A 21,723-nucleotide genomic window follows, 5' to 3' on the forward strand; every position below is an offset into this window, starting at 1 on the left:
GTCATGGGCGGGGGGAATCAAATGAGTATTCCCTCACTTTAGGGTACTTGATCCTGCATGCACCTATCAAATCATAGGTATCCATTAGCTTCTGAGGTGCTCTGGCAGCTTGTCCTTCTTGTCACAGTCAGTTTATTAGCAGGACAAGGTCAGAAAATGTCCATGAATATCTTTGGGTGCTAATGATAATAGATATACAGCAGTGAACTCCTTCCCTCCCAACATCCACCACCTTCCCAGCGTACCTTGCCCCAGTCTGAGGCTGGCTCTCATGCAGATAGCCTGAGGGAGAGGAAGGTTTAAGTTACTTACCTGTAACTATTGTTCTCCAGCATGGGCCCAGCATGGATTCTCAGGCTCATGAATATTCCCTGTCATCAGGCTGGGAATCTTTGGTAAAAGAAAAAACTGTTTCACTTTCACTTTAAAACTGTATTTCGCTTCTAAACCAATCACTGTCCTCTGGGTCATATTGCTCCCATCCAATGACAGTCCTCTCCCTAAGCCATGCCTCTGGCAGCCATCTTCAGATTTGGTAAACACCTAAAGTGACAGTAACACCAAGAAGAACCGCAGAGGGGCCGGAGGGAAGGTTCGCATGTGACTACACACCAGACCCAGGTTGGAGAACAATAGTTACAGGTACGTAACTTAAACCTTTTCCATCATGGGGTCTGGCATGGATTCACATGCTCATGAATAACGAATACACAACAGTACAACATTACACAACCACAGGAGGTGGCAAGGCTAAACAGAAGCAATTAAAACTTACCCCTGGAACAGACTCACCTCAAGCAAACAGGTTGCCTAGCACTGCCTTGCTGACTCTGGACTCCTCCCTGGAATCCGTGTCGACAGAGTAGAGCTTTGTGAAGGTCTGCGTGGACCTCAAAGTTTCAGCCCTGCAGATGTCGAGCAGGGGCACACCAGAAAGGAATCGTGTTGTTGCAGCGATCGCTCTGGTGGAGTGGGCTCTCAGACGCCCCGGCAGAGGCCAATTTGCCAGCCGATGACAGTGCATGATGCAGCCAGGTAGCCGCCTTGAGATAGAAGCCTTGGACAAGGCTTTCCCATGATTCACAGGTCCAAAGTTCACAAACAATGGAGAAGTCTATTGAAAACCCTTTGTGCGTGCCATATCGAACTTCAAGGCAAGAGCAACCTCCAGTGAATGTAAGGTCCTCTGCGCCCTTCGTGGAAGGATTCGGGAAGAAAACAGGCAACACCAAAGGCTTGTTGAGGTGGAATTCTGACAGAACCTTTGGCATGAAAGTGGGGTGCGTACTGTGAGAGACCTGAGGGTGTTTCTCCCAGTAAGACTCTGGAAATTCAGGTGGCCAGGACACGGCCATCGCTGTTGGATCCAGTTCCTGGGGGTGGACCAGTGGGGGAGCCTGCAGTTATACTCAGGGTGGTGGGATACCCCAGGAGAGGCGCAGTATTATACCGGAGAAAGGGACGGGGAAGATGAGGTCTATGAACCTTTTATAGGTTGTTTGCCTACATCTCAACATCCCTCCCTCCTGTACGATGAACCTCCTTTTCCGAAATCCAACAACCCCTCTGTAGATAACAACTCCCATAGGATCCCAATTCCCATTGCTCCCAGAAACTACCTATCGCAAAAGCCTTGCTTTCCTATTTTCTACCCAAATTATTCCAACAGTTCTCCATATCACTCTATTGTTTCCCGAACTCCTGACAGGCTCAGATAAAACACTATCGTTCCCACAATCCCCTATGTTCTGTTCTCCATCCTGGTCATTCCCTGCCCTTTCACAATCCCTATCCCGTCCTAAAAGATACACTAACCATTTCACCTCTCCCCTTTCCAATACGAAGATTATGATTTCTGATAACACCTTATCCCCATCCTACCATGCAAAACATGTAGAAACTTTACTTCTCCCCTTTTACGACACCAACACTTTTCCCTGAAATAGAAAACACCGGACTTGTAATAAAAGTGTTTTTGTGATATGTTCCGACACGAGCGTCAGGCAAAGTCAGGCAATTGACTTAAATCACACACATCTGATGGACCTTCCCTTTTCCCACAGGGATAAAAGGTGGAGCGGGAGAGCACAGTACGAGCATGGCAGACGGCACGGCTAAGCAGGCACGGCAGTTCATGAGAATGAGGAAGATAGCAGGAAATTAGAGGGTGGCGAGGAGAGCCTAATTAGTGCCATGGTTCATGCCGGTACTTTACCGGTACCGCCTTGGAGGAAAGGGGAATTACGCCCTATTCCAAGGTTGGGAAGGCAGTAATTCCTCCTTCCTCCATTGCCCTTCCCCATTCCCATTTTTGCCCCATAGGGCATAATGGGAATAGGGAAGGCACTAATTACGGTACCGCAAATTACGGTACCGTAATTAGCACCCCGGTCCCTTTGCAGGTTCGTTTTTTAACGCCTGCTAGAAGCAGGCGTTAATGTACCAACCCGCAAAGGGACCTCGTAGTAAGGCGGTAAGGGTTTACCGGTACCGGTAAACCCTTACTGCCTACCGTGTAATGAGGCCCTAAGACTGTGTACAATAGCACAAGTGTCTTGCAGCAGAGGTCAATGGTAAACAGAGGGTATTCACACTGATAAGCGGGAGCGAGGAAAACTCCTGCTACTATGGTACCGGCCTTGACTCCAGGAAAGGTGAAAAGCCAAGCGGTCAATCACAGCCGGTGAGTCGAGGGGAGAACCGATAAGAGCCAGTCTGTGTTGACTGAGGAACGCAAAGTGGCAAGTTTGAACTGCAATGAACTATGAAAGAACTGTAAAAGTGTTGAGGGGAGAACAGCTGCAGAGGGAACCAGCACCATGTGGGTGTCACTTCGAAAGACTCTGGTCGATCCCGTCTGAGTAAAACTGCAGAAAGCAGAAGGCTGTAGGAGAGCTGCCAGAAGAGGTCAAAGTGGTCATACGGAATGTCTAGTAAAATCCTGGTACAATCGAAAGACTTTGATCCACAAACTTGAGAAACAGAGAAGTGAAACCTGCATGGTGAAAGTAAAAGGGGAGGTGAATCCCATGAACATAACAAGTGAAAGTGAATGTGAAGCTGGCAAGAGTAAACCCAGAAGAGGGGGTGCTAATGTGAAGGGGGCAAAGTCTTAAGTCCTGAGAAACAATGTTTTGACAAAGGCAAGCGATGTCCACTATGAACTGTTTGAAAAGACATTGGGCCTCATTACGAGGTAGGAGGTAGCATTGGTGCTTATAGCACTCATTCCGGGTCCGGGTTCCCGAAGTAGGGATTTACTGGGTCATTCCAACCTTGGAGGACTCGGTAAGTCCCCATTCTGGGAACCATTCCCCATTCCCATTCGAGCCCCCATAGGGCTCAATGGGGATGGAGCTAATAATGGTACCACAATTTGCGGTACCGTTATTAACTCTGAAGTCCCTTAACGGGTCCCTTCCATAACGCCTGGTAAAACCAGGCGTTAAAGAAGGGACCGGCTAAGGGACCTCGGAATAGGGTGGTAAGGGATTACCGGCACCGGTATCTTTACCGGTGCCGGTAATCCCTTACCACCTACTGTCATGATGCCTACCCACGGGCATCCGGATCAAGCCCATCAGCCCCGGGAGCAGGCATCCAGACATTTACAAAAACCCCAGCAACCCCAGCTAGGGGCTGTCTGGGTTCAGTCCTGGCGCCGTAGGCGCCAGGCTCATAGACATTACTTACCTCATGCAGACCATGCTGCAAATAAATCCAAGCCAACGTGAGGCCTGGATGGGACTATTTTACTACAGGGACTATTTTTTACTCAGGTGTGGTCCTGGGGAACTTCTTTCCTGGGACTACTTTGGAGGCTACTTAAACCATGCCCGAACAGCAGCACATGCTTTGTGTTATTCTGCATCCAGCAGCATGACTCTCACCGTGCCTGCAGCCAGCATCCAGTCTTCTGCCACGCCCGCGTGCCTGCAGCCAGCATCCAGTCTTCTGCCACGTCCGCCTCGAATCCGGAGCTCCTAGAATAAAGAAGAAGAAAAGGACAAGGTTAGAAAACGAACTTATTTCAAATTCCTCACCTAATTCCAGATCCATTTCATCTCCCGACCTGGAAAGTACATCAGTCCTGCAAGCGTCGCTTCGCCAGCTCCAGCACGGCGCCATACTCACCAGTTCTCACAACATCTTTCGATCCGGCATGGTCTCCATCATTTCTTCGCCGTACTCCGGCACCTAGGGGCACAAGAATAACAAGGTGAGCCAAGGGAATCAACAAATACCTCTTACCACCATAGACTTACCTGATTTACCACCGGCGGCATTATTCTCCATATCTTCATATGCCGCATCTGTAAAGAGGGAGAAAAACAACACGTTAACGCATGCAATAGTTACCGGACAGTGTTGGGTAACACAGACTCTTACCTGAACGCCAGCAGCAGCTACGAGACCTTCTTCTCACAAACTCAGTTGCAACTTAAGGAAGGAAGGGGACAAGAGTGAACATCAGGCACATTGAACTCTTTGAACTTGATACTTACCAATCCCGCCTGGGACTTCAGAGTCAATGCTTACCGGAACTCTCCTAACGCCTTCAAACCAGTGAAGTAACTGGTATCTACACGCCCCTGCAAGACACGCAGGATGGAGAGCTCATCTTTTACAAACATACGGTGAGGTTACTAAGGGGATATCGGAGGTGATTAGTGGGGGAGAGCGAGAACAGTTGGCAGGTCATCACTAAAACCCACAGGTGGCTAATCCCTGTCTCCACTTGCAGGAAAATACTTCTTCGGGTCCAGCAGACAAGACTAGGCGGGCCGGTCCAGACAGTCATCTCTGCACTACGCATCACGTTGACGGAGACCGCAGCTGTCTGGGTCCGATCGACACCCCTGTGGGGTCCAGGTGAGCGTAACAGAACACGAAGCCTTTCTAAAAATACCCACCCGGGTGTTATGGAAACCTCGGAAACAGACCAACTGGCCCAATTATTGGGGGAACTTAGGGCGGAAGTATATGCCGCTCACCAAGAGACTAATGCCCCCAAGAGAGAACTGATTGTCTCAAAGGAGCGCACTGATGATCTGGTTAGGCAACTACTGCAAAACCAAGCTGGGCAAACGTCCCTACCTGGATATGGGAGAAGCCCAACCCCCGTTTCATCAAGCAATCCTGTGCAAGTGGTTTTGCCAGGAAATATTCTGTTAGCTCCACCCGAACGCTTTGCTGGGGACCCCAAAAGGTTTGCCGTGTTTATGAACCAATGCCGCTTGCACTTTTTATGCAGACCGGGAGCCTTTCCAAATGACCAAGCCAAAATAGCCTTTGTATTGTCATATCTTAGTGGCAGTGCAGCGGATTGGTCCATTCCGTCAACCAGGATGATCCTCTTCTCCGGGATTTTCAGGGTTTTCAAACGAGCATGGAAAAACTATTCGCCAGACACTCAAAGGGTCAAGCCCTGGACAAAAAACTTTTATCCTTACGACAGGTACCAGGATCTGCTAACCTATATTGCAACCTTCAATAGGTTGGTGGTGGAAACCGGGTGGCCGGAGTAAAAACGAATTACATTGTTGCATCGTGGACTTCGGGGAGAACTCAAAGACGTCTTGGCTCAAGTTGTGAACCCACCTCAGGATTGCACAGAATTTATAGACTTAGTGGTCCAGCACTACCAACTTCAGAACCGAAAGACTGATCAAGCTAAGTTCGAGAATCGTGTATTGGTTAAACCCAACGTTGTCCTCAAAGGAACAGATGCATCTGAATCTATGCAGATCGGGGGGGTTAAAGGACCCTTAACTCAAAAGGAAAGAGAAAGAAGACAACAGATGCAGTTGTGTCTGTACTGTGGAACCTCAGGACATTTTCTACGGGATTGCCCTACAAAACCACCCAAGAAGGTGGTAGGAGTTGCTGATAAAAGCCACATAGAGCCTGATTCGGGAAACGACCACGCCCGACAAGCGTGGAGGTCCGCTTGCCGAGCTTAAAGAAGGACACTCGGACCTTGCATCTGATCATCCCAATGGTCCTACTTGATCCCAGGCAGCCATCACGTATGCACGCAGTAAGGGCATACATAGATAGCGGGGCCGTAGGAAACTATACGGACCATTAATTGGTGTCAAGAATGAATCTACCTCTTTGCAAAAAGACCACTTAGGATGTCATCACCACAGTTGATGGAACTGAGATTGCCTCGGGGCCTGTAACTTATTCCACTACAGAGATGACACTGTTGAGTCAAGATGGGAATCGAGAGACTATTGTGTTTGATCTAATCAAAGCCCTACAGTTCCAGATAATACTGGGGATGCTATGGTTGGAAACACATAATCCTTGTATAGAATGGCGAGAGAAGAGAATAACCTTCCCGGATTGTGCACACACCTGTTACCCGGAGAAAACTTTGAACAAAGGCCTGGCTACAGTCGTTAACCCAATCGTGCAGTTACCTCAGGAATACCAAGAATTTCAGGATGTTTTTCAAAAAGAACAGGCCAATATATTACCTCCTCACAGATCATACGATTGTCAAATCGACCTCCTACCCGGTGCACAACCCCCATGCAGTAGAATCTATGCCCTCACAGAACCTGAAAATCTTCACCTACGGCAATACTTGGACCAATACCTTGCTAATGCCTTTATTCGTCCTTCCAAGTCTCCTGCATCCTCAGCTTTATTCTTCGTGCCAAAAAAGGAAGGTGACCTTAGAACGTGCATAGATTACTGCGCATTAAATCAGATTACGGTAAAAAACCGATACCCATTGCCTCTGATCCCCGAATTACTAGACCAAGTAAAGGATGCTTGTATCTACACTAAGTTAGATCTCCGAGGGGCATATCATCTGGTACGTGTCAAGAAAGGCGACGAATGGAAGACTGCCTTTCGCACCAAGTACGGATTATTCGAATATCAGGTGATGCCCTTCGGGTTGTGCAATGCACCAGCAGCCTTCCAGTATTTTATGAATGATGTCCTTCGTGAACTCATTGACGTCTGTGTCGTTGTATACATAGATGATATTCTAGTGTACTCCTCCTCAGAATCAGACCATGTTAAGCACATGCGTGCAGTCCTTGAGAAACTACGCCAGCACAAGTTATATGCAAAATTGGAAAAAATGTGTTTTTCATGCTACGGAAGTTGAATTTCTTGGATTTATCCTGACTCCAAAGGGAGTCCGAATGGACTCTCGAAAGGTGGATGCAATTCTCACGTGGCCATCACCCACTTCAGTCAAAGGGGTACAAAGCATGCTCGGATTTGCTCATTTCTACTGCAGATTCACTCCGGACTTCTCCCATGTTGTACACCCCATCACAGCACTTTTTTGTGAAAAAACAAACGCTTCTTGTGGACCGAAGAGGCTGAAAAGGCCTTCCAAGAGCTGAAAGCAAAATTCACATCAGCACCTGTCTTAAAGCATCCACGCCCTGAGCTTCCATACATAGTAGAAACTGATGCATCCAGTTTAGCCATAGGAGCTGTCCTGTCCCAGAAGGATCCTGAAACCGGTCAACTTCATCCAGTAGCGTTTTGGTCCAGAAAGTTCTCAGCACCTGAGTTAAACTATGCGATTACCGATAAAGAGCTATTAGCTATCAAATCCGCCTTTAAGGCTTGGCGGCACTACCTTCTTGGTGCCAGGCATACCATTACCGTAATCACTGATCACCGGAACCTGCAGTATTTAAAAACAGCCAAAGCCCAATCATCGCGACAACTTCGATGGGCATTGTTCTTTGCCAAATTCGATTTCGTGATCAGTTATCGACCAGGCCGCAAAAATGACAAAGCAGATGCCTTATCCCGAATAGGGATGGGAGAAGCATATGCAAACCCGGAAACGGTGCCAATAATTCCCGAGCAAAGAATTCTTGGCATAACTACTCTACAGACACTAGAAGATATTCATTCAAAAATCCAACAACTCTTCGATCCAGCAACCCTGCAGGACTGGGTAAAGAAAGGCCCGGACTACTCAGTCGTCAATTACCTACCTTACTATCAAGGACGACTATTTCTACCACACAAGGAAATACAAGAACTAGTCATCTCCAATTACCATGACACCCTGATGGAAGGGCACCCAGGTATCGCAAAAACTGAAGTGAAAATTAAGAGACAGTTCTGGTGGCCCACTTGGCGAAAAAACGTAAAGTCATTTGTGATGTCTTGTGGCATTTGCGCCCAAAACAAAACCAGAAGAAAAAACCCGTTGGCCTTTTACAACCTTTGGATATTCCACCTACACCATGGCACACCTTGTCTTTAGACTTTATTACAGATCTACCTCCATGTAATGGATTTAACACCATCCTAGTTATTGTGGATCTTTTTTCCAAGATGGCCCACTTTATTCCTTTAAAAGGATTACCTTCCGCTTCAATTTTGGCCAAGGAGTTCCTCGAAAACATTGTTCGAATACACAGATTTCCTTCCGTATTGGTCTTTGACCGAGGCAGTCAATTCGTTTCACAATTTTGGAAGAAATGTCAATTGGCTCAAATCGACGTGAGGTTATCAACCAGTCACCATCCCCAGACCGATGGTCAGACGGAGAGGACCAACCAGACCCTTGAACAGTACCTATGTTGCATGCTGCACCAGACCGAAAGCAATTGGAAGGATATTTTATGGATTTCCGAATATGCATACAATAACTCAGTACATTCTGGAACCGGACAAAGCCCCTTCTATACCATATACGGACATCACCCTCGAACCTCAGAACTCGATTCGCCTCAGCACTTAGAAATGCCTGCAGCTAGTCATTTACACTCTACTATTACACAAGCCATTAAGGAGGCAACAGAACATTTGAAACAAGCGAAAGAGAAATATAAGATAAATGCTGATCAACATAGAAGCAATGCTCCACGATATCAGATTGGGGATCAAGTTTGGCTGGCTACAAAACACATACCTCTAAAAGGAACTCAAGACTTTTAATCCTAGGTATTTGGGACCTTACACTATTAAGGCCATTATCAACCCGGTGGCCATCAAGTTGGAATTACCCTCTAATATGCGGATCCATCCTGTCTTTCATGTTCTGAAAACAGTTCAACCCGGGACAAGACTTGCCAAACCACCTGACCCCATCCTAATAGATGGAGAACCTGAATTCGAGGTAAAGAATATCCTGGGCTCTAAGTTGGTTAAATCAAGACTTTTTTATTTAATCGACTGGAAAGGTTACGGACCACAGGAAAGGTCATGGGAGCCTAGTGACCACGTTCATGCACCTCGGTTGGTGAAGAAATTCCATCGGAAAGTCCCAGACAAACCAGGGCCAAGGGGAAGAACAACTTTAGAAGGGGCCTTGGGGGCGAGTGCTGTCATGATGCCTACCCCCGGGCATCCGAATCAAGCCCATCAGCCCCGGGAGCAGGCATCCAGACATTTACAAAAACCCCAGCAGCCCCAGCTAGGGCTGTCTGGGTTCCGTCCTGGTGCCGTAGGCACCAGGCTCATAATAAAAATCAGTCCTGGCGCCATAGGCAAATAAATCCAAGCCAACGTGAGGCCTGGATGGGACTATTTTACTACAGGGACTATTTTTTACTCGGGTGTGGTCCTGGGGAACTTCTTTCCTGGGAATACTTTGGAGGCTATTTAAACCACGCCCGAACAGCAGCACATGCTTCATGTTATTCTGCATCCAGCAGCGTGACTCTCACCGTGCCTGCAGCCAGCATCCAGTCTTCTGCCACGCCCGCGTGCCTGCAGCCAGCATCCAGTCTTCTGCCACGCCCGCCTCGAATCCGGAGCTCCTAGAATAAAGAAGAAGAAAAGGACAAGGTTAGAAAACGAACTTATTTCAAATTCCTCACCTGATTTCAGATCCATTTCATCTCCCGACCTGGAAAGTACATCAGTCCTGCAAGCGTCGCTTCGCCAGCTCCAGCACGGCGCCATACTCACCAGTTCTCCCAGCATCTTTCGATCCGGCACTGTCTCCATCATTTCTTCGCCGTACTCCGGCACCTAGGGGCACAAGAATAACAAGGTGAGCCAAGGGAATCAACAAATACCTCTTACCACCATAGACCTACCTGATTTACCATCGGCGGTATTATTCTCCATATCTTCATATGCCGCATATGTAAAGAGGGAGAAAAACAACACGTTAACGCATGCAATAGTTACCGGACAGCGTTGGGTAACACAGACTCTTACCTGAACGCCAGCAGCAGCTACGAGACCTTCTTCTCACAAACTCAGTTGCAACTTAAGGAAGGAAGGGGACAAGAGTGAACATCAGGCACATTGAAGTCTTTGAACTTGATACTTACCAATCTCGCCTGGGACTTCAGAGTCAATGCTTACCGGAACTCTCCCAACGCCTTCAAACCAGTGAAGTAACTGGTATCTACGCGCCCCTGCAAGACACGCAGGATGGAGAGCTCATCTTTTAGAAACATACGGTGAGGTTACTAAGGGGATATCGGAGGTGATTAGTGGGGGAGAGCGAGAACAGTTGGGAGGCCATCACTAAAACCCACAGGTGGTTAATCCCTGTCTCCACTTGCAGGAAAATACTTCTTTGGGTCCAGCAGACAAGACTAGGCGGGCCAGTCCAGATAGTCATCTCTGCACTACGCATCACATTGACGGAGACCGCAGCTGTCCGGGTCCGATCGACACCCCTGTGGGGTCCAGGTGAGCGTAACACCTACCTCATAATGAGGCCCATTGAGAAGCCAAGGGGAGTGAACCCCGCTAAGGAGAGGACAGGAGAAGTACACTGTCCCGCTGGTCATTTTGGGAATCCGAGCCTGACGGAGGGAGAAACCAAGAGACACTGTAAAACAGGAGAAGAACACTGTCGCGTTTGTCAGAGAAGGGTCAGCGCCCAGAAGAGGGGGACCCATGGGTCAACCGTTATCAAGCTGATCACCTGAACCTGGGAAAGGGAGGTTCACAGCAAACTGTTGAACAGACATTTGTGAGAACAATAGAAGACTTATTGAAAGCCATAGGGAACCCAGTGGAGGGAGGCCAACATTTGAGACGAGTCCGAGCCCAAATGAGGGAGATCCAGGGGTGAAGTCATCACCCAAAACCCATTAAAGGAATGGTTCGGTGAACATTTTTTATTGTTCCTACGGGTCGGCCATGTGTTTTTAAGCCTAAGTCACTCCATTTTAGAAACATTTCCTATGGACCTTACCCAAGTTTTCGTCCATTAAACGCACGTGAAAACAGGCACCAGGGCACTGCCATTTTGTGATAATCCTATCACTTGCCCCATCGCCCTGGCTGACCTGCTTTTGTGGCACTAAATCATATCCCCGCCTCTGAGCCTGTCATCAGCAGACACGTACCGCCCATTTCACAACGCCAAAGCACGTCCCGTGCCAACAATCGCTGCGCTTCAGCTAACGACGTGTCGCCATGGAAATGGCAAGACGCCTCTTTCCTCAATAAGTATAAACAGACTGTTTCACAACACACAGCAGTAGATTTTCGATTCCATTCCTCTCTCTGTGTTACTTTGAGTATTCTGTGACTCGTTTCTGTGCTCTGGGTCAGCTACCTTTGCCGCTTGTAGCCCGTGTGAACACCTGTACCATCGCTATAAATTATTTTAGTTTGTTTACCACACAATGGCTACAATAATGCCGTACATGTACGAGCCCGAGTATACCGAGGAGGAACTACTGGAAAGGGAAACACGCGAAAACGATGGGGCTTCGGACGGCAGTTGGCAGGAAGAATCAACGGATGAAGATACTGGACCAAGTCGCATGGACGGTGTTTCCACCTGGTGCACATGCAATCGGTGCAAGCTAATGCCACCAGAGGAGGAGAACTGCTGCTGCTGTGAAAACTCGGGATGCGTGGCCTACATTTCGGAAGGCGAGCCACGACCGCAATGCATCACCGAGCTGCCAGACTTCAGGGCAGCCTGCCTCACATGGTCCGTGTTGAGGAAAATGATGGTGCTTATGCACGAACTTCGCGCAACTGTTCGTCCTCGTAATCCGAGTAACGAGTAAGTATAATCTGCTTGTGATGCCACTACTATTTCATGGTGGTCTCCTATATCCAAAATTACATCTACATATCATTGTAACGCATGAAAGTCGTTCAATAGTGTGCAGTGTCTAGATAGCATTTGTCCGAGCAGAATGCCATTAGTTACAAGAATTGTCATTGACAACAAACGTTTAATCAACTTATCTTGGTCATTTAAAAACAGTTTGTATCATTATTTTTCACAGGTGGTACCGGCTGGTGGCCTATTTACCCGGTGATGCAATCCCAAAACCACAAAGGTAATGGGAAGAGCGGGAGACCTGGGGAGGGGAGCGAGTATAACGAATACTATACTCATACTCGTCTCAGTAAAACACAAAGTAACCAGAAGAGTGAGAATCATCACTGGGTCAATCATACTTGCCTCAGTGAAATGTAAAGTACCAGAAGAGTGAGAATCAGCACTGGGACAATGATACTCGTCCCAGTGAGACACAAAGTAACCAGAAGAGTGAGAGTCAGTACTGCATCAATCATACTAATCGAAAGTGAGACGCAAAGTAAATAGAAGAGTGATAAACATCACTGGGTCAATCATACTCGTCCCAGTAAGACACAAAGTCCACAGAAGAGTGAGAGTCATGCTGGGTTCATCATACTCGTCCTATGGAGAAGCAGAATAATAAAAAGAGAGAATCATCACTGGGTACATAATACTTACCCCAGTGAAAAGCCAAGTGATAAGAGGATTGAGAACTCTAAGAAGAATAAGATTGCTCACAGTACTCATACAAGGTGGATGTCAGATAAAGAGACACTGGGCCTCATTACATGTTTGCCGGTCCGGTAACTACGGTACTGGTAAGATTGCATGTAACATAGTTACCGGACCAGCAAACTACGAGTTCTGCTCGCGGGTGCCTTTTCGCCCACCAGGTCGGGCCTGGCGGGCAGACCAGTACCTGCGAGCAGAGCATGTCAGATGCACCGGCACCATTCTGAATGGTGCCGGTGCATCTGGACTCCCCCCTGGGGGGGCTCAATGGGAATGGGGATTATTACCGACACCCGGCAATGGGGAAATACAGTGGCTGCAAGGGCTGTAATGCCCCTGTATTTCCCCATTGCCAGGCGGAATAATTCTCAAGTTCAGCAACAGCCTGCCGGTTTTACGGGCAAGGCTACTGCCGAACTTGTAATGAGGCCCACTTTAAAGTTCCTGTGAAAAAAGTCAAGAGTGAAAGAAGCTCTAGGAAAAGAAATGCCTTTTAAGAGCATTTTGAAAAGACAAGAGAGGCCAAGAGAATTGGAAGAATCTCCCAAGGGAATTAATTAAATGAACGGATACAAGTAATAGCCAAGAATTATCTAAAGACACTGTATTGATGGAAACTTGCTGAGAAAGCAGCCCCAGGTGAAGGGAGTCATTCTGCTGGACTTTAGTTGTTTTGTACCAGTGGTAGGGTCGGACTAGTTAAGATTTGGACGGGGACAGACTATTTATTACTTTTGGACTTCACAACTGACAGACGAGCAACCCAGTTAGGTTTCGTTAGGTGGGGAAACCCATAGTTTAGGCAAGGTGAGAGGGTTTTCATATTTTAAATGAAACTAACAAGAGAATGCAAAAATCTAGTCTGTCTCCTTCTTCTGACCTGCCACAGAACGCGAAAGGGAAATGGGCTTGTTTTAGGTTTTTCAAAATTTTTGGGTGACAATGGGAAACAACAACTGGGAAAAAAAAAACAGGGGAATAGTTTTGGAGCAAAAAAGAAAAGATGAGAAAGGGGGCCTAATAAATACACAAACAGACAAAAGGGGCCAAACGGAGACCAAAAAGTCTTCAAGTGAAATGCAGTGTGAAGAAAGATCCCCAGACCCCTCTGGAATATAACAAATGTTCTCTAAAGCACAAGTTGTGTGCTTGCGCTCTGAGCCCCTGCTACAACATCCTAACAAAAATCAATGAGAAGGTTAGTTGGTCCTTATCTGGGGCTCCCGAACCTCCCCGAGCAAACTGAATATCGCAGACCTTGACCCTTAGTTGCAAATTCAACAAAACCCTCCGTGCCCGAACCCGTAGGACTGGTTCATGCACCATTATTAGCGGCTGGCAGGTCCCACCAGAAATACGAATATTGCGGTGCAAATTCTCTTCAAGACGCAAAAAAGGCTGGCCAGAGGTTTGGCCAGACTTAATAGCAAGCCAAGGGCCACATTTAGAAAACTGCCTTGCAGCACACTGAAATGCACTTAGTGCCCATCAGCACTCGTGACTAGGCACCCCTACATGAGGCGTCCCCAATTCTGCATGTAGTAGGAGGGTCGGGCTTTGAGGGCAAGTGTTGCACAAATCAGCGCCTACTGCATATTTGAGTGCCATGCACATGCCTGTCCCTTTAAGAATTGGCGTCCAGGAGCCATGTGGTTGGAAGGCGGGATTCCTGCCGATGTTTATTATTTGCCTCGAGGCCCTGTAAATTTGCTCGAAGTTGCTATTGCGAGGGGGCCCCTCATCCTTGATCCACTTTCAATAGTCCCCGTGCCGTTTTGCATCCAGCATGAAAGGTCAAGTATTCATCTGTATAAACGTGGGCAACATCACATGCAGGCCACAGCAAAATAATCTAAAAAGACTGTAAAGGTCAACGTTTTGGTGGTATCCAGTGATATGATCGCAACGAAAGGATGTGTAAACGAACCCAAAACATCTATAAAAAAAAAGATTTTTTTAAAAAAATGTACATATGTGGTTGGGAATGGGATTAGTAGTTTTTGAGGTTGGGGAATTGTATTTAAAAAAGGGTGGGCTTGAAGATATAAAGGGGATCCCTCCCAAAAACAGAGAAAAAAAATCATCATTTTTTTAGAGCTGTTTTGGGTTCGTTCAACATTCATTCTTTGTTTCATAATTCTATAACATCACATGTTACCAATTTGGTGAGATTAAACATTTGACAATACAATACTTCGGATAGCCTGCGCACACCTGGAGTCCTGGCCACCCAGACTTTGCATGCTTATTTCCCAATACAGCAACCTCCACTCTTCCATCTCCCGCTCACACACACTTTCCCGGGCTCTGCACCACATTTCCTTTCCTTCTTTTACAATCATTTCATCCTAAACCGACTAAGGGCTAGACTCAATGCACCTGAACTCGGACAACCTTTACGCGCTTTGCGACTACACTGGTGCTCAACAGACACAGTATAAAAAAAAAACAGTCATAAAAATGCGCAGAGTTTCGCTGCATGAAATACATGTTCAATAACTTGACATTTCTCCTAAGAGCCGGGCCTTGGTTGCTCAACGACTCCTACGAGTTGGTGAGCCAAGCAGGGGTGGACTGAGTAAGGTAGACTTTCGGTCACATGCTCTGATGTGTCAGGAAACATACTGTACTGTAACGCATTTGAAGACAACCTACCTTTTATGTGTGCCCAGGGCGTGCAAGACTGCGCTCGCTCCTGAAAGTGAGGAACAAGAGAACAGGTTAAGATTCGAGTGAACAGACAGCTCATTACTTTTCCCAACACAATCCCTAGCGTCATTCTGTCCATTGAGAGGATAAACTAAGCAATAACGGTGGGCTCAGCCCACTATCTGTACATGGTGGCATGTAGCCGTAGGGTCAGAGCTTATAAAGCAGACATCTATCCATGAAGGCCAGTCTCCTTTCCTAAAGCACTGGCTTTTATTTTAAATTGACATTTTGTTTTATCATGACATCAACAAATTCAACAGCCTGAGATGTCAATTGCAGAAAGGGACAAAATCAATCCCTATCAATCCCTCTCTCTCCCCCTCTCCCCTCTCTATCTCCCTCTTTCTCTCCCTCTCTCTCTCCCTCTCCCTCCATCTCCCTCTCCCTCTCCCTCTCCTCTCCTCACTCCCTATGTGGTGTGGCGCGAGTGAGTGCCCGAGGTGGGTAGAAGAGAGCTTCTTACCCTGCCTTGGCTCACCAACTCGTAGGAGTCGTTGAGCAACCAAGGCCCGGCTCTTAGGAGGGGACTGAGGGAGATAAAACACAGTGCACATGCTGGACTCCCTGAAGCCGAGCAAAGACCCACGTGCATCTTACGGTTCCCTTTCTCAACTATGAATACTTTTATGGGCTGCAGTGCCCAGGCTGAGGTCAGAGAAAACGTATAGTCTTAACAATTTAACTGTCCAGGGTATTATCAGGGCACCCCCTTTTCTGTCTTGCAGTGCATTCAATCATCTGGGATTCGGAAGAGACAACACACATGCACCCTCACGCACACCCTCCTCAGTGCACCCATGTATTACCCTCTTAAGCCAGATGTTAGTTCTCATCGTCCAAAGCCCTTGTCCTCTTAACGACGCATTTGTCTTTTGGAGTTAACAGGGCTGACAGACTTTTTCAGAGGGAAATACTCCGAAACCGCCTCCCTCATGGGTTCCGTAGTGAACTGGTGCACATCGACCAGCAACACGTTCTAAGTGTGTAACAGATGGACAGTTCTCCCTGGCTCCCTCTACACTCCCTTCTGAATATTGGTCATGTTCTTAGAGAGTGTTGCTCCCCCCCCTAACCTTGCCTTCAGTTGATTCAACTGCTTTTTACCCTTCTGCCGTGCTGGTCGCCCATAGGTTCCGAACCCGCCAGGGCAGGGCTTTCTTTTCCCTTCCCCACTTGGGTGTCCTCCCCGTCCCTGGGACCTCTTTTCCCGATCAACCTGCCTCTCCCAGATGCTCCTGCTTGACTTCTATGGTCTTTCTTGCTTTTTAATTCATTCAGAGTAGCCTTCTGCTCTTTTCTGCTCTTTTCAAGGACTCTTTCCCCGAGAGGAGGGACTCCCGTCTTCCACATATCATAACTCTGTCCAGTGCATCTTTTATGGACACCTACTAATTTCTTAAAATAATTTGCCTACCCTCTTTTTGCAGATGCTTTTTCCCATGTTTTCTCCTCTGCATCCTTTCCTTCACCACACTCTTACTCTATCCACCCTGTCTATTCCTCCATTTCTTTCCCTTGACTCACTTCCATATATAGGCGTTATCTTTATTATTTTAATAAACACCAGTAAGAATGTCTTTTAAGTGTCCGCCTACATCTTCTGACCTGCCAGAGAGCTGTCACGCTCCGTGAGGTAATGGTCTCGGTGTTGTTCACCAGGTGCATGGCCCATCATGGTAGGACTGTGGTCACGCAACCGCGTTGGACAGGCTTTCTCTCACCCTGCTTCTACAACGGTTTCCCCGTTGTCTGTGCTGAGGGTTCTCCGGCATCTCTCGCTGACTTCCTGCTGTTTTCCCATTTCTGCAAGCTCTGCATGTTTCTTCAATTCCACATCTCCAAGGCGTGCTTATGTCAGGAGGCTTCCCTTGCACTCCATACTCTCTCCTCTCTCGTTATCCACTTGTCACAGTTAAATACAAGTCTTTTCTTAAAGAGAATCTCTCTTTGTCTTTGTTTGATCCAACATCGCCTGAAGCAATATAGAAGGATGACACATTATTCTTCAAGGAAGGCAGACCCATATATGGTGCTTGGCCTAGGGAGTTTCTCGTGGGAATGGGAGTCCTTGTCCCCTAAGGGGGAGTCACTCCCAGTGAGGTCCCACTTGCCCAGACCCCTGGAGAGGGTCTTGTGGAGCAGGCTCACCTGCGTAGCCTCAAAGGGGATGGCTCTGGGGGGAGAAGGGATGAATATTCCTGATTCATCACACACCTACTGATGTTCAAAGGTCTCTGATAGCTCCATGAGCGAAGACCTCCCTTTACAAATAAACACCAGCAGACATGATGCCTAGAGGTGTGGGATTTCACTGGGACGTCCTCCCCGAACCTGATCTGGAATACTCATTAGCATGGAATCGTCCTTTTCTCATTGCACATACCTTTCCATTCTCTATGTCCAAATTCAGACACAGAACCTTGCCAACCTCCTTCATTGAATTTTCCTGGAAGGCTGTGCGGTGTGACCAAGTGACATTAGATGGCTCACCCGTGGCACCAAACAGGAACTCCTTGTACTGGAGCTTTCTGGAGGTGTATGCTAGAGAACCTCGTGAGTTCCTGCCAGTCCCCAGACCATCATACATTGAGACTCGGGGCTCTGATCATTGGCAGTGGGCAAGGGTGGCACTACTCCACACCCCTCCTTCCAGACCAGCTGCAAAGAGAGGGGCCCAAGGCAAACTGCAATCTAAAAGACATTACATCCCTACACCCTCTGAACAGGAGATGGGCTACCCCCTTAGCTCCTGGCCATAATGTACCACGTTGTTAAACTTCACAAAGGACACCAGGGTGCACTTCTATGGGCACCAATGGAGACCTCTATGTTCATAAACAATAAAAAGCAATAACACTGGTGACTGGTAAACATTTGTTACTTTCCCAAACATTTCTGAACAGTTCTCAGTATTAATCCTTCTCCCTGGAACCTGCTCTGTCAGTCCATCCTCTAAAAAAGGGTACAATGGAGGAAACCCCTGAGTGAACCAATGGAAGAGACCCCTCCATCCTGTCTGACACCACCCGCCCAGAGGAGGAGCCAGAGTTTGGCCCCGGTGGGAGGTCACGCACCAAAACAGCCTCTGGGAAGCTGCCATCTAAACTAGCCTCCCATGACAGGGAAACTACCTAAAATATACCCCCTACTAAACCACTATGAACACCTTTGCATAACTAAATATATACACATATACATAACTATTTGAATAAATGCCTGGCAGTGACTACTGCAGTCAATTATCCCAGTGTAGTGCTCTAGTTCTGCTACTGGGCTTGGCCTTAGTACTTTCAAGGTGAGAATGAGGACAATGATGTTGCTGGTGTGATGCGGAACAGGGCCGGCTGCTTTTGGGGGGCTGGCCTTCCCAAAAAGCATTTAACTGTGCAAGCTGCGCCCCATGACCATGTAGTGTTCTGTTGTCACCACCGTGTTGGGCCCCGGGTCCTTCAGGTGTTTAATGTGATGCCCTGTGTCCCACATGGGGGGCCGCACAGTCACTGCCACACGGCCAGGAAGTTGTGTCATCATTGCGGCTCCCCATGCCCTAATGGAGCACTGCAATCACCACCCAACACTGTATCCCCCCCTTTATGCGGCACCCGTTGCCTTGGGGGGAACACACTTTTTTCCTGCCGTGGGCCAGGCAGCCGAAAAAGTTCAATCAGGTGGCCCCCACACATGGGGTAGAGTACGAAACCCATGCAGACATAGAAGACATGCCCCGCTGGGCTAGAAACAAAATATATATATATTTTTAACTTCTAGAAAGGATTAGGGAACTTTCCCCAACCTGAGCTACAAATTGAAAAAAATATTATATTTACAGTGCAAGTCCAATCTGTCATATAACAGAACATAGAAATCTGTGGCCTTCGTCCTAGATTCTTCTCGTAAGGCCTGGCCTTGCTAGAATTATTTTGTTTATAATTCTAGAGCAGACACACCTTGCGGTAGACATACCCGATCTATTTCTAGTGTGGGCCAGGGGTAGTTTTCAAGCCCCCAGAAAAACATGTACCTTCTCTTGAGGAGGGAAACTCTCCGCCCCACTAGTTCTAGAAACAGTACTTTTTTCAAATGTCAGGCTTAGTGATCTTTGCACTAGAAATAAATAGGGATCACACTACATAGAAATGGGAACAAATATATATTTAAAGTGCACGTGGGCCTTACACTCAAAATGCAAAAAAAAAAACGTTTTTTCCCCATTTCTAAATCTTGTTTTTGACATGCACAACCATAACATTGCTATCAATTGCTCAGGTTAGCCCAGGCAAATAAGTAGTTCAGATCTCTCTTGGAAACGGAAATGCTGTCAAATTTCACTGGGACTCCCTGCTGGAGTCCGGTTGCACCCAATTTCCCCACAAAAATTTAGAGGTCACCCAAATTACACAGTGGCCACCAGTGAATATGTTCAGGCCATATTTCATGGGGATCATGCAGGCTTGTGAAAGAGTATGCGAACCTAGGATATTGATTCCTCCACAATGAGTAAATTAAGTTGTCCCTGATTTGTCATTTGCTCTAGCATATGGACTTCCTCCTCAATGACAAATAGAATATGACAAATAAATACCTGGTGCCACTCGCTGGTGATCCTAAGAATGATGCAATAATCTTTTCCTCGTCTCAACGGCGCGTTATAGAAGTCGCCGTAGTACTGTCTGTCTCCAAGCGGGAACTCCACTTGATCGAGAAAGTCTTTTGGTAGGATCTCTGCTGCCACGTATCCTTCAGTGTTGGTGACGTTGCTGAAGTAACTAGATCTCACCTGGGTATCGCAATTAAAGGAGAGTTGGGCGCCACAGGGCAGAACAAGGATCTGATAGGAGCTGGAGTGAAGAAAAAAAAAAGGCAGCCATCAGGATCAACCTCTACGTTCATTTCGGCCATCTTGCCTTTTAGTCTATGGACTTACTGCCATGCAAGGATCTGCTCACCTCAGAGCAAGGTAGGGCATTCCTAGGCAACCCATGCAGAACCGGGAGAGAAAGAAACAGAGTGTTTACAAGCACAATAGGACTTAGACCTTGTGTTTAGTTTGGGTTGAGCGGGTCTTATTGTAGCGTGAAAATAAAGGTTAATCTGAATGTCTTCAGAAAAGGAAGTCGGTAAAACAGAGAATGGTATTTTTGTAGCTTGATGAATCAGCAAAAAGCTTGCTGATCCAAGGTACAATAGCAGAAGACAGCGCAAAGAACACAGCATTGACCATACAGAAGGCTTGGTTTGTTAGTAGCTGATAGATGTACTCAGATTCTAACCATGCTCTCCTGTAAGAATAACCCATAATAGCATGCACACGTGGTTGTGATTTAGGAAGAGGAGTGTGTAAGGAGCACCATATCAGCAGACATCAGGAGAACAGTCTGCATGCAAAAAAGAAGGTATGAAGACATAGTGTGTGCAAACGTTTATGCTAGTTGGGGGAGAGAACTCCTGTTTGTATGCATTGTATGACAGGGTCAGTAGTCTGACCCTGTCAAGAGGGGATGGGGACCCACTCTCACCACTTGGGTGGGAGGCCTACCAGGGTGGAAGTCAGAGCCAATCCTACCCGAGTGTGAAGGTGGCAGTTGGAAAGGCCCCACTTCCTGTCCCTTCCTTTTGTACCTTCATGAATGTGAAGAGTACCATATTTTCCTGCTCAATACCTATCACCTAAGATATTGACCATTTTCTGTCTATTTCAGAGGGAGCTTGAAAAACAAGAAGGCAGAACAACAGGAGAACTGAAACACTGCCGCAGTGAGCGAGAACCCCAGGGGAAGCAGGCACAACAGTCTGGCGTTTCCCGTGCCCTATGCGGAGCAGATTTGGAAAAGACTAATATGCGACAAGCATACAGAGCAGGTCACTCTATGCGCCGTCTGCATGAACAGTCTTACCAGCGACAAGTCTCCAGAGCGGTTCATCCCAATCGCGAGCGGGTGATGGTGCACCAAACGCTCCTCACGAAATCTACATCTTCCCCCAAAGAAGGACTACCGAACAGTCCCCACAACAAAACAGGTAACATAAGCACTGGGACTAAAACGAACTGGGACACCTACCATCAGTTTAGCAGGTCACCATTGAATAAACCCCAGTGACCCTGCATACAAAGAGGGGGCCGGGCCTAAACTCCCTCTTCTTCATTCTGATTATTGTAACACAGCCGCTAGGGAAATGGAAGACAGCAGTCAGCGTGGGGAACCAGAGGAAGGGGAGAAACAATGGGCAGAGAAAGGGGACAATAAAAGGGAAGGCAGGAAATAGAAATG

The 21,723-nt window shown here is 47.4% G+C and overlaps 1 protein-coding gene across 2 annotated transcripts in view; it reads right to left on the bottom strand.

Annotated features, from left to right (window-relative positions):
- The window catches only part of SUSD1 (sushi domain containing 1), a 1,292,988-nt gene that overhangs the window by 263,069 nt on the left and 1,008,196 nt on the right, over positions 1 to 21,723 (bottom strand). For both annotated transcript variants that reach the window (XM_069630622.1, XM_069630623.1), the window contains exons 19-20: positions 20,037 to 20,292; positions 15,398 to 15,437 (exon numbers count right to left, since the gene is read on the bottom strand). In XM_069630622.1, coding sequence (XP_069486723.1) covers positions 15,398 to 15,437; positions 20,037 to 20,292 — 296 coding nt within the window. The remainder of the gene's footprint in view (positions 1 to 15,397; positions 15,438 to 20,036; positions 20,293 to 21,723) is intronic.

This window comes from Ambystoma mexicanum, chromosome 6q, assembly GCF_040938575.1.
Source record: "Ambystoma mexicanum isolate Mex_15411 chromosome 6q, UKY_AmexF1_1, whole genome shotgun sequence".
In the NCBI taxonomy this organism is placed as follows: Eukaryota; Metazoa; Chordata; class Amphibia; order Caudata; family Ambystomatidae; genus Ambystoma; species Ambystoma mexicanum.